Raw genomic sequence first — 13,587 nt, 5'->3', positions numbered from 1 at the left:
TGGCTGGGAGAGCAGGTGCTCTTGCAGTCATATGAGTTCTCTGAGTGTGAGTCAAAACTGCCATTTAGAAAGACATGTGGTAATTAAGAGGGCAATAAAAATTATTTCCTGCAGTTAATGTTAATGTGCTCACCAGTGGGTCCACATTTTCAAAAATCACTATGTTAAAATAAAGAAACAGGTAGAACAGAAAGGAAAACATCAAATTACCTAATAGAGTCTATCTCCACGACAGACAATCATCCTCTCTCTGTATCTCTTTTTCTCTTACTTTTTATCCTCCACCACCCCGTGCCATGGCCTCCTTTTCCTCACCGTTTCTTCACTCTAGTTTTGGTTGGTTTCATTTCTTGGTGTGACCTGTGTAACAGTAACCTCTTAGTTCTACTTTCCCTCCTAACCCTTCAGCAGTTGACCAAGCTCCACCAGTTGGCTATGCAGCAAACCCCCTTTACCCCTCTCGGACAGACCACCCCTGCTTTCCCTGGTACGTACCCACGAGGCCCGATAGATACTTCCTTCTCTTTGCATCCAGAGAAACATTTTTCTCTTTCCCTACCTTGCACCTTATCTCTATTTTGGCACAGCATGTCTTGGCCCCTGTAGTTTCTATCTTTCTTTGATTTGTCCATATATGTTTTTTTTTCTTGGATATGTCTGATATTTTGCCACTGAGAGGAAAAAAATGCCTTCGGGCTTCACTTTAAAATGATGTATTCCAAACTGCATTATCTCTTGGAAACAGGGCAAATTGTTTATGCTGTTGACTTTCCTTTAAGGAGGGAAACTCTAATGCCACAGGCCCGATTCTACCATAATAATTGTACCTCTAGCTCTTTTATAGCTCTTGGTGTTTATGTTAGCCTATGTGCATCGCAACATCTGCATCTGTGCAGTTGATCAAATGAAGGTCTCATGAGTACATTTTTATCCAAAAGCCTTAACTATAATGAATGCAGAAATGCAAACTTAGCATTTTGAGATCAAAAAAGGTCACCTATGAGATTTATGTGGATTCAAGGCTTTTGGGAGTAGCCCGGGTGGATAAGAAACATCTGTAGTTCACCTCTGTGGGATGCATATTTCAGTCTAGCAAGGTTGTAGGTTATTGGTTTGGCTTTTCTTTTCTTCCATATTTTATTTTATTTTTTCAAATTCTAACTTGTTGGGAAAATAAATAAACAGGACGGCAAAACTCTTGAAATTGAGTGTGAACTTTTGAGACAAGTACGCTGGGCTGAGATAAAACAGAATATCAGGATATTTTATGAGGCCTGGTGACCCAAAGCACAGGGAGAACATGCAGACGCCACACAAAAAGGCCATGTGCTGGTTTGTTGATCTGCAGTTTCAACACCAAAACACTAGTTGGTGGTGGAGTTTCTCTCTTTGACCTAGCAGCGAAAGAAGACGTGGACAGTACCGTGAAACAACAGTACTGAACGGGCTAATCACATTCATTGTGTTGAGTCAACGCTGCATTTCTTGTGAGATGCATGTCAAGTTACGGTGAAGGGTTTCACAAAGGTTTGGAGTTATGATTAATCACACTTAAGCCACCATGCTACTTTTATTCCATTTATATCCACATATCAAGTTCTGGATTTTTTGACAACTCAAATAACGTTGTCTCCCCTCATCGGTCGCTCCTCTGATCTAAAAAGTGAAATAAGCATTAGTAAATAAGCAGCTATAACCTGATTTCCATTATATGCTGTTGATGTTTTCTGGAGTTTGACTTATAGGTGCATTCGATTCACACTTCTATTGATTCCTCGTGCGTTTTACATAGGGTCATCTATCCCATGGCGGTTGTTAGATTTTATTTCATGGCAGCTGTATATCTTTTCATTTTGTTACCTGAGCAGCCACACAGCGTTCTCTCTCCTATTCTTTTTTTAACCCTTACTGTGCCTGTCTGCATAGCTGTACATGGAATGAGTAACTGATTAAACAAAGTTCATGATCCCCCTTCCGAATGTGTTTCCTTTTCTCTCCAAGCAGGAAGTTTAATTTAAGATTTTGCTGTGTAATTTGGGAGATATGTTTTTAATTTCTTTCTTAATAAATATAAATTAAATAATCAACAGCAGCTAAAAAAAAATTCTAGTGGCTGCACTTTACTAGGCATTACTCATAGTGCCTTGATTAATATGAAGCCAGAAAAAACAGGGTAGTTTATTTTAACTCAGCTGACCTGCTGCTAGGTGGATGTGCTACCTTTAAAAAAAAAAAAGAAGAAAAAGTTCCTTTTAGAGATGAACTCTGCTAAAATATTGAAATTGCAATGTCTTTTCTTATAATGTCCGCGGTGCAGGTTTGGATGCCAGTCCACCAGCCAGCACCCATGAACTCACCATTCCTAATGATGTAAGTAATGCTGGAAAGGTTTCACGAGACATCAATTTCAAGAATACAGTCATGTGGAAAACTAAGCAAACGCCACGATTTTGTAGCTTGTAGAACCAACTTAAAGTAATCATTTTCTTAATGACATAAGGCTTTTTACAACATTTGTAAAAGTCATTGACGTGTGCAGGCATTTGTTTATGCACAGCTCTCTTAAGGTCCCACAGCATTTCACTCAGGTCTGCACTTTTCACTGGGTCATTTAAACACCTTGAATCCTTTATTTTTCAGCCATTCTCTCTTAGATGTGCTAATGTGTTTGGGATCATTGTCCTTCTGAAAGAGTCAGTTTTGGCCAAATTAACGGTCGAATTAATGACTTGATGTTGCGCAGGTCCTGTGGCTGCAAAATAAGCCCAAATCATTACTGCTCTACTACCGTGGAACTCATCCAGGTTATGGTAGTCTTAGGAGCTTGACAAGAAGACAACTGCATTTCTTTAAGGTTGTTGAAAAGTTTGAAAGTTTAACAAACTTAAAAAGGTCCTTTTGCCTTCTTTCCAAGCTCCTGAGATCACTTGGTATGAGGCGTTTGTGCTGGTATGCTGTTTTCGCCAGATGAAATTGCAAAAATCTCCAATTTGGTCTCATCTGTCCTAATGAAACTGTTCCAGAAGTCTTGTGGTTTGTTCAGATGTAACTTTTCAAAGCTAAGCCGTAGTTTCCTATGCAGTCCTGTGAAAACTTTTTTTAAATAATAATATATATGTTTAAATATATTATGTAGGGGTTTTTTTTAGAAGAGATAAATTGATCTAACTATTTTATGTAAATTTAAAAGAAAGGATTACTGTCTATTTGTAAATATATAGAAATAATGATTGCACTGAGATGCCATCTTTTTAAAACTGTAAGCGTTATAAATAAGAAATGATTGTTATTACCAGCAGTGATCCTGCAAACCTTACTTCTTACTGTTGGCCCAACAGAATGACCCCACATGCTGCTGACCATGCCATCATTACTCAACCTTTCTGAAATTAAACTCAGTCCATTTCATAAGCCATTACGTTTCCATTTTTAATTAAATCTAGTTGGCATTTTGTATAAATATTGTAAGACAGCACAGTGATTGCTTTGCTTCAGATTCAAAGACTTTTGCTTTTTCCCCACAGTTAATAGGGTGCATTATTGGACGCCAGGGCACCAAAATAAATGAGATTCGACAGATGTCTGGAGCGCAGATCAAAATTGCAAATGCCATGGAGGGCTCATCAGAGCGTCAGATTACCATCACAGGGACCCCCGCTAACATCAGCCTGGCCCAGTATCTCATCAATGCCAGGTAACCTTTCAACTCTGCTGGGCTCAAGCACAACATTAAAGATAAAAGTAACATCTGAATGAGCATGCTCACAGTGAAGATCCAAGAAAGCTTCTCCCTCTGATTGGGCTATTTGGAATAAAAGGAGGTCGCTGACAAGTTTACTTTTGACACTGAGACTTTGATGAGTCTCCAGAAAATGCAAAAAAAAATCTGTCAGATTTACACAAGCATCAGATAAGCCCATGAATAATGTGAGCCATGCTGGGTTTCCCCCTCCCCCCTATTTCCCTTAGTTGTTCCTTTTGACTTTTGTTCTTTACATCCAACCAAGTGTAGACATTAAAATGCAGTAAGTTTCTGGGAGAACACTCTTTGCAAGTAAGTGGCTCACGGGAGCAAGGCCAACTACTGGAACGAGTAAGCTGTGCCTTTGAACAGAATCTGCAGATTAGTAAATTGGATGATCAATAAATGAATCATCAAATGTTCAATGCTTACTTCAGTTCACAAAGTTGGCCGACACAAGAAGGTATACAATCTCTGCGAGCTTAATTTAGAGATATAACTGCTGTAAGACTGTGTTTTTGCACATAAGCTGTCAGTGTAATTAAATAAAAAGAAAATGACTCCAAGACAGTTACATCTAAATCCCATGCAGGACTAAAGAGCAGGGGCTGTGTAGTAAGATAGTATACATACCAGTAGATAGTGTGAAACAGTTTTTAAGTTGTCTTGGCATGCTCCACTATCTCTGTTTCTCTTCTATCCAGCGAAACCTAATTCATTATCACCAGTGAAAATAAATGTAAAATCCGCAGCTCTGAGAAAACAGAACAGCACTGATGTCCACAGGCTACCTGCACCTCAAAGTCATATGTTATCAGCATTAGTGCAGGGGAACCTACATGCTCAACACAAAGCGATTTTTTGTTTTTGACTTCTAAAAGGGATTTTAGAGAACAGCCCACAAAGAAACTAATGGTTACTGCTTTCCCGCAATTCCAATGGCAGGTTCAGGGACGTGGCCGCCATGTGGAATGACCCTTCATCCATGACAACATCCTGAAGTCGCCACAAATCTGGTTCTGTTTTCAGAAGCTAACATCAAAACCACACCTTCACGATAAACCTCTATGTGTTATCCTGTGGGACTTTTGCTTTGCTAGTTGTGCATATAACTTCAGCCCTAGCAGCCTGTATTGACACCGGGGTCTGTTTAACAATCGATGTAGCCGGTGTATAGATTAAAAAAATAGTTTTTACTTTGGAAAATATGCTTATTCACTGTTTTTTGCAGAAATGTTGACACGAAAATTAATAACAATTTATGTGTCTTAAATGGGTAGCAGCTGTTACTTAAAGGAAACAAATTCACCCAGAAACACATCTAAAAGCCAGTGACTCTAAGCTAATCAAGGCTATTAATGGCAAGCTGTTGTTGTGGATTTTTCCCTGGACTTTACAGGTACAACCCAGAAACACAGATACTAGTGCTAATTAGTGCTAAGCAACAAACAAAGATTTCTTTTGTTGAATTTCAGAAACTAATATTTGGAGTCAACTTTTTTGATGGTCTGTTAGTACAATCAAACATGTCTAAACACATGTGAGGTATCTGCATTAAAAATCCTTCAAAAGGAACCAAAAACCAACATGGATGAGAGGTCCACCTCCATCCATCTTATCAGATCAGTCAGTTCCATCGGCATTTGGACCTCGCCTGCCTTATATATTGTCACAGTTTTTTGTCCTAAATTACACCGACAATGTTGTGAAATAAATATATATTAATGAGAGAATACTTTTACTTTCTCTCTCTTTTTTCTCTTCTCTTTTTAAATTTCTTTAACCTTTTCACGCATGAATTATGACAACCTTAATCAGGATTTTTTTCTTAAGTATTTTTATTCATTTTTAGGCATGAAAAAAGATTTTTACATTTATTTTTTTTAGATTAGATGAGATGAGATTTTATTAATCCCTTGGGTTGATTCTTCTGGGAAATTCAGTTTCCAGTAGCACAGCACCGACAGAAGTTGCATGTTACATATACCATATATACACATATACACATATATAAATACAGAATATATAATATGGAATACCAGTGGTACCAATTACATGTACTTTTCAAAGATTTTTCTTACAACATCACCTTTGGAGTGGGTGGCAGGGTACGGAGTCACACATCAGTGTCCAATGTAGTGGTTTATGTGCAAGTATACCATCAACACTGACACAAATACAAGAAAACAACCCTTTCACGCATAGTGGTCACTACAGTGGACAGTTATTTGAAGGCTGAGACTGGATACTTTATATGTCTTCAAAAATTTGGAGTTGAGCACTGTTACTTTGTACCTTGGTCAGAACGTCGTGCCACTACACTGCATGAATTATGGCCAAATGCAGTTTAAATTGAGTATATAACCCTCCTATACAGGGGTTCAGGAGGAAGAAATTATTTTGTGCCAAGCTGTAAACATGTTTACATGCTCTAGATTTGAGTATTTCAACATCTGAGTCTATGGAAACTGAGTTTTGGAGAGGAAAAGGAGAATCCAGCTTTTAGAGCGAGCCTGAGGTTGTTTTTTTCATCATTTTTTGTCACTTCAAAGTTGACTTCATATTGAAACTCTGGAGGTCGAAGCTTGGCATCGAGCTTAAAGCAACATTTGATTCAGATGGATACTTTGGTCTCTGGTGATTGGTTACAGGGAAATCAAATCCCCTCTTCTCTTCAGACCAAAGATGAAAAAAAGAGTAATGCACAGTTTGATAATTACAAAGAAGCTTTATTTTACATGTCTAAATAGGTAGATTCAGCAGAGCCAGGTAACTTGTGTTCACCTGTCCTCCCTTCCTCCAGCTTCACATTTAAAGAACCCACATCAGAATACCATTGATCTTCTCATTTTACTTCCTGCAATGCAGCGAATAAGCATATTGTCCCCAAAAAACAAGCAAACAGCTTCTTCAACTATTTATTTAGCATGCCTCATTTCAAGAATATCGTGTTTCTTTTTGGTATCGTTATATAAATTTGCCTATAAAGTCCTCTTGTGTCATTGTCTACAAGGAGTAAAAATAATATTTAAAAAAAAAGGGAAAAGAAAAAAATAAAGAAAAAAAAAGGCAGGAAACGTGATTGCTACTGAGCAATGCTGTTAGTAAGAAGAGTGATGTGATGCCTCTGTAATGCAACTCACTATTTCATAACACCGTTTTTCTTTTAATGTTTTTATGGTTTTTTTGTGTGTTTTTGTGTTTTTTTTCAGTCCACTGCATGGCTTCATGAGAGGCTTTAGTACTGCATGGTTATGTATCCACATCTGTTTTATGTGAATGGGTGCAATGAGAATATGGTGTCAAGTCTCTGTGAAGAAAATGCACCAAGCAAGAAAATTCAAGCACAAAGGCAACCATTGCAGCATAACTTTCACTGCCAAGCGAAAGTTCTTCTTTCACAGTTGTTTTATTTTCTGTCTACCCCCGCCCCCTCCCCCCTCCTCCCCCTTCTTCCCTGTACTGTTTTAGGCTGACGTCTGAAGTCACTGGAATGGGCACACTCTAGTTTCAACCCATCTTTCCTCAGTGCATCACATGACCCTTGAGCGAATGAATGGCATTGTACCTAATTTATTGGTTTCTCTGTGTTTGGTATTTTTTAAGTGACTTTAACTTTGATTATTTATAGTATATAGTGTAAACATGTGTATCTGCACTGTTGCTAGGACTCCTCACACCTCGTTTTACGTTTTTGAAAGGTTTTACTCCACTCTAGCATCTGCCATGCCATCTCATGCACTACATCACTGTGTCGTACCTCGCGTTTTATAAGACATCACCATACTCGTTGTTTTGTAATGCAGGCACCTGACAGTAAACACAAAGTAAACCTAAGTATTGGTTTAACAATTTACACTGAGGTTGTCCCTCCTCCAGCCCCACATCCTTTTACACTGACCCAGTTTTTAGACTGCTAGCTGGGACAATACATTAATCAACACAAAGGTTCAGCAGCTATATCATTTACTTTATTCCAAATCATTTCACACTGATTTCATGATTGATGAAATTAGTGCTCTACTTTGTGCCTGTAGACATTTGCCTGTTCGTCCTAGCATTGTATGTACACTATAGAATGATCTGCATGACGCACAAACCAGACTACATTTCACATTCATTTTAAAATCAAACAGGTGGAACCAAACGGAAATGGAAGAGTGAAAGGGCTGGGTGTATCACTCTGACTCCAGTCTGAAATGACCGAGTGTGTGACCCAGAACAAAAAAAAACAAACAAAAAAAAGGAAACCATGCTAATGCATAAATATGAGCCTTTCTGAGTTTCTCGTGAGACCTGACAGAAAGCTGGGATAGAAAAATGAAAATATATCAAGGAAATGACTGGAGCAAAGAGTGAAATTCAAATGCATGCGATGAATAAAGCCCTTTTTATTCACCTATACTCCACCACCATATTTACATTATTCATGTCGTCATGTCATAGCTACTGTGTACATGCAGCATGGGCCATATGGAGCGATTTCAGAATTGTCTAGTGTATATTTGCGCTCACATGTAGCTCATGAAAAGATTTCATTGTAAATCACAAGAGCTGAAAAGCTCATGGGTAGTGTCCTTGAAGACACTTGTTACAAAGTGGTAGGAAGCAAGCCATTTTAGAAACAGAAAGTGTAGAGTATTACTGGTAAGCATGCGGGATATCGAAAACACTGAAAGCATATTTTTCAATTTAGGTATTTACACATGATTCAGTTGATAGCTGTGCTTACATACACGTATGTATAACTCTCTGCAGCTGCCATCTATTACAGAGAGTACTGTGGGTGACTGTACTGATTTTATGGTATGTGTTCACAGGGGCGTTTCTGGAAGTAAGCAGCTGCACTCAGAACTTGCCACTAGGTAGTGTCAGTGTCCATATGAACATCTGACAATCTCCTACTGGATTTTAATTATGACCCATATGCCAGCTTGCTTAATTTGACCAACATTATAGAAACAGTGGGACCCAAGAAATAAGCCAAGTAATGGTATCATATATTTAGTTTCGCACCAGTTCTTTCTGTTGAAAAGTAAACACAGGATGGTAGAAAATAGCCACAACAATCTGAAAAATTGCTATAAGCAAGCACTTAGTGCTGGTGGGGAAGAAAAACTCCCTTTTTGAAAGGAGGAAACCTCAGATCCAAACTTATGGAGGGGCAGTCATCAGCAATCATTATTTGACAATGATTATGAATTCTGGCATGAGTTTCCAGGGCTGATGAGTCACACCACTGTGCCATAATTTGTATAAGTGCATCCCTACACATTGGGTCCAATTACTCCAACAAAATGTCTACAGTGTTTCCATTACTCCCACCTACAATATCTTTTGACTGGTATGACACATCGCAGCACATCAGGCTAAAATATTTTTCAAAATAGAAATACTTTCAGCTGCATACATGATCCCTGGTGGTAATAAAGATATGCTTAATTGTTGTTAGGATGATGAAGAGGTCCTGGCCCCAAAAGGTTTGAGAATCCAAGGGAATATTGATGCTACCAGAAATGAAAGATCCTGTGAACATGTACCATTATCTCTAAATGGACACACAACTTTTGGCCCTGTTGCTCAATCTGAAGCTGAATGTACTTCAAATATGTGTTTTTAACTAATATTTACATGTCACACTGGGCTATAGTAATTACACGGGTATATTTTCAATCAGGTGCATCAAAGCTAAATGATGTAAACAATTATTTAGCAAACGTTTTCGAACGTTACCAGGTTAAGAAGGTCACCCTCAAATGAAGTCGGTTTCAGATAATGCATTAAATAATTACCATATTATTACACCAGATACATACAATATTACATGCTGAAATTATTTTTCATTATGGTAAATAAAAAATGTAAGCTTAAATGTTCCTGTATTTTCTGCAAGAAACAAATTTATTTAGCAAGTGCAGCGCTTGTTTCAGCTTGTGTAGGCTATAAGATCAAAACTAGGGGATACCTTCATGTGTCATGTGACTGAAGATTGTTTTGGGGGGATATTTTTACCTTTTTTGATAGCTGAGGTAGATATAGGCAAGAAATGCTGAAAAAGATAGGACGTGCAACTATTACATTTTTTTCTCAATCCCACTGTTTCAAAAATTCTGACTATATTACAATAATTACACAATTTACTTACAAAGTGTTTATACATGTATGGATAAATCTTATATGAACTATTGGTCGGGCCATTACAAATTTGGCCCAGGTCCCGAGTATTTGGATAGAATGGATTATATATGGGTTATTACTTTTGAGTAGAGAGTCAGTGATATTGTTTTGTTACATTTCACATCTTTACACACTTACATTGTGAATGTATCTCTCTACATTGTACATTATCACTCACCTGGCTGCATTCAGATGAACAAATGGAGCACTCAGTGATTGAAGGCTGGTGTGTTTTAAACATTGTGTTAATGTAAAACTGTTCTAACTGTAATTACTTGAGCAGAGTGGGTAAAAATGGTTCACATTACTATGAGATTTTGATATCAGCTATATAGCTGCCTGTTGTCAAAAAAGACTTGCAGAAATATTTTGCACTAGCACTAAAAAGACCAATCCAGCAGATGTTACAGACCCCACAATGTCTAAAATATTACATGGCAACCATCTGCCTCAAATGTTCAACAAAACAAAAGAAGCTCATGTGAACAGTTTATGTGGCACACGGAGGCTAACCACCTATTCCACTTCTCTATAATCTAGCCATTAATGTGTTTATTTTTTCATGTTAATTGCACAATAATGGTTGTGCTTGTAGGTTCAGGGTATCTGCTGGTTGTGTGCACAGAGGTCAACCAAGATGCAGCCCCTTACAGCGAGACCAACTTTGCAAACAACTCAGTTGCCTTTTTGATTGCCATACTTTTCTCATTTATGCTCATGGCATCATTCATGTTCTCTTCACCCTAAAATGCTCTGTATGTCGTCCACCTATTGTTTTGTTGCTTTCGTTGATAAACCGAGTCAACACTTTTTTTTTTCTGTGCTAAAGCAGCAAAAAGTTAAAGGTTAGCACTGAGGTAATATATGATGTACGCTGTTTGGTGCTGTTTGAGGAAATGTGTCAGATCATGTTTAAAGTTGATCATTTGCACCATGAAGGTCAGTATTGGATCTATTATTTGTTGGGGTTGATTCTGAAATGTTTTGTAAAAAGATGATAATAAAGTTTGTGTTTTTTTCCCTTGACGTCCGTCTAATTTGTATTTCAGAAAGTCCATTTCAGTCAAACATCCATCACTCACATAGATATGGATACACACAGGCAGAACTCCATTGCAGTTAAATGTTTTCACACATCAGTAATAACATGAGTGATCATTAACCCTGCCAGTAAAATTAGTCAGAAAAAAAACATCTGATCTCATACAGTTCAATGGTTGGCCCTCTGAACTCAAAGCTATTAAAATAACTGGAGCAATTTCAGAACGATTAAATAAGCAGCCTTGAGAGACTGAGGTGAAGGTTGTTAAATGAAGTCATGTGTATGGAGGCAAAGCATCTAAGACAGGAAGATGACTGTGTATGGGAAGCTAATGCAAAAGCATCAGTGCAAGTAAAATATGATGCAACCTTTTTCCTGCCCTGAAAAAAAAAAGGTTGGCATCTGTAGTAAGTATAATACCACGAGGCATGGATATCTAACATACCCAGCAAACTAAGCCCACTGGGTGGTTTTGCAAAATGAAAATGTGCATACAAGGAGGGCATAGATTTTGCACTGGACAATGAAAGAATGGATCACATCCCAACTGTTAACTATACATGAGCCAAAGGTCGAGATAAATGTCAGTTTGACAGCTTTTTCACTGACAAACACGTTAGCTATGGACTTTCATACTACACCAAAGAAACCATTAAATAATGTAAGATCTACTTGTTTTCAATACAGAAACCAATAACAGAAACTTTCTGTTTTTTGAAACAGAAAGTTTGCCTTGAGCTGATGATTTTGTTGTAATGGCACTACATGAATAGAACTGAAATAAACAGGAGATCAACACGGGGGTGGATGAAAAGGGCATTTTGGTTATCATTAAAGTTTTTCCATTCAAGCTACACTTATGTAATACAGTGATTTGAGATCCATTCAGAATCCAGCCTCCTCTCTTTTTAGGCCATAACATGGGCAGTATACTTGTAATTATCCCAAACTGAGTAGATTTGAATACTCTGTACAGCTACTTAATAAAGCGGAGATAACCCTGCATGAGGTCAGTCAGTTAATACTAATGTACAAGTTAAAGACCTTATAGTGGAGCCAGTCACAACAGAAAATCTGCAAACTGCAGCCAAGCTGTTTGATGATTAAGACGGTTCCAGACATCCGTGTGACTGACTCGTGTACCTAAGGGCAGCGGTCTCCCGCTGTGTCAAAAATTTCCATCCATTCTCACAATGAATGAATCCTGAATGAATGAATCTCTACTTCTCCAACTAACTGGAGAAGTAGAGATTTTTGTGCAAAGTAAATCGGCCAATGTGTTCTGGCTAACAGCATATATGGATCTGTTGTTTTTATAATGTCTGAATGTATAACAACAGATATGGATGTAAAGAAGGTGGACAAAATACCACGAATGCCCTGCAATGTGATGCAATCATTAGAAATATCCAAGAAAAAAAACTGTGCAGTTAATGATGTTCTCTTCAAGCTGTCAGTGAAGTGCTGCATGTTCTTTTTACATGCAGACCTTTTCAGACCGTAACAGGTAGCAGTGTTAATTATTTTCCCATCCAAAAACACCATCAACGAAACAATTATTAATAGTTCTAGACTGCACCCATAAGAAAATATGTTGTGATGGGACCAGTCTCAGTGCCAGTTCTATGTTCACATCCATGATCGAGGCTTAAAAAATAATGTTCAAAAAATAGGTCACCTTGTATTTGTTTCCAGCTCCATATTTTTGTTCTTGAACTCTTTTTAAGTAGGTTAATATTATGCTGGGGATGGTGCAGCCCCTCAGTTGAATCTGTCTGAAACAAACCGTTTTAGCTCTTTCCAACCTTCCTTTAAGCCAACATCTTTCTTTGCCCATCAGAAACAGAAGGTTTGAACAGCAGGTGGGAGGGGCTTCAATTCTCCCAGCCAGATCTGTGTGCCTGTGATGACCATATTAGGGATATCCACTCTCGTAGACATCACACAGATGGGAGAAAACAGAGCTATTGGTTCACAGTCATTAATTGCATTTATGCTGAGGGTAAATTGAGAAACTTTAATCGTGTTTAATATCAGTATGCTGTCCTCACTAAAGTTTGTTGCAGGCAACGTAATTTCAGCTATACAGCTAGCTTAACAATCTTTATTCCCAGCACTTCATCCTCCAAGAAACAGGCCGCTTGTTGTGTTTGGCAGGATTTAATGATGAAAATAAATTCTCTCTCTCTTTTGTAAAACTGTACAAAGAAAAGGAATACAAAATACATAATGAAGACATGTTCCATTACACTGGGAGAATAACATTGCTCTAGTGAAAAACACACGGCCACAGATGAAGCATCTGCTGAAAAAATACAAGCATCTACCTGCCTCCATATGATTTAACTCAAAACAGTGTCAAAACTTACTAATACACATTAAATGTATAGGAACTTACGGATGAAGCCGATATTGTGGACTTTAACACCAGGATTGCAGAGATTGCCATCAGATTACAAATGCTGTCACTGCAGCAGCTAAAGAGCACACTACTTCCTGTAGACCACTTCCTCTACAAAAAAGACATTCTGCTTAGTTACCACTAGGTGGTAGTAACACTTCTTAAACAACTATAATATGTCCGTTCCATGACACTCCCCGCCTGGCATATTAAAGATATGCCACT

The 13,587-nt window shown here is 38.0% G+C and overlaps 1 protein-coding gene across 5 annotated transcripts in view; it reads left to right on the top strand.

Annotated features, from left to right (window-relative positions):
* The window catches only part of pcbp3 (poly(rC) binding protein 3), an 80,357-nt gene extending 69,412 nt beyond the window's left edge, over positions 1-10,945 (top strand). For 2 of the 5 annotated variants that reach the window (XM_006793705.3, XM_087853057.1), the window contains exons 14-17: positions 409-487; positions 2,318-2,370; positions 3,525-3,694; positions 4,688-7,196. In XM_006793705.3, the coding sequence (XP_006793768.1) occupies positions 409-487; positions 2,318-2,370; positions 3,525-3,694; positions 4,688-4,742 (357 nt within the window). In that variant the 3' untranslated portion in view covers positions 4,743-7,196. The other 3 variants (XM_035909052.2, XM_006793707.2, XM_035909050.2) reach the window with 3 other exon arrangements.
* Positions 10,946-13,587: the final 2,642 nt, after the last annotated feature.

The sequence above is a fragment of the Neolamprologus brichardi genome, chromosome 16 (genome assembly GCF_056152115.1).
Source record: "Neolamprologus brichardi isolate AB-2024 chromosome 16, ASM5615211v1, whole genome shotgun sequence".
Classification (NCBI taxonomy): Eukaryota; Metazoa; Chordata; class Actinopteri; order Cichliformes; family Cichlidae; genus Neolamprologus; species Neolamprologus brichardi.
Note: the sequence above shows the minus strand (reverse complement) of the source record. Positions and strands in the feature narration are given on the sequence as shown.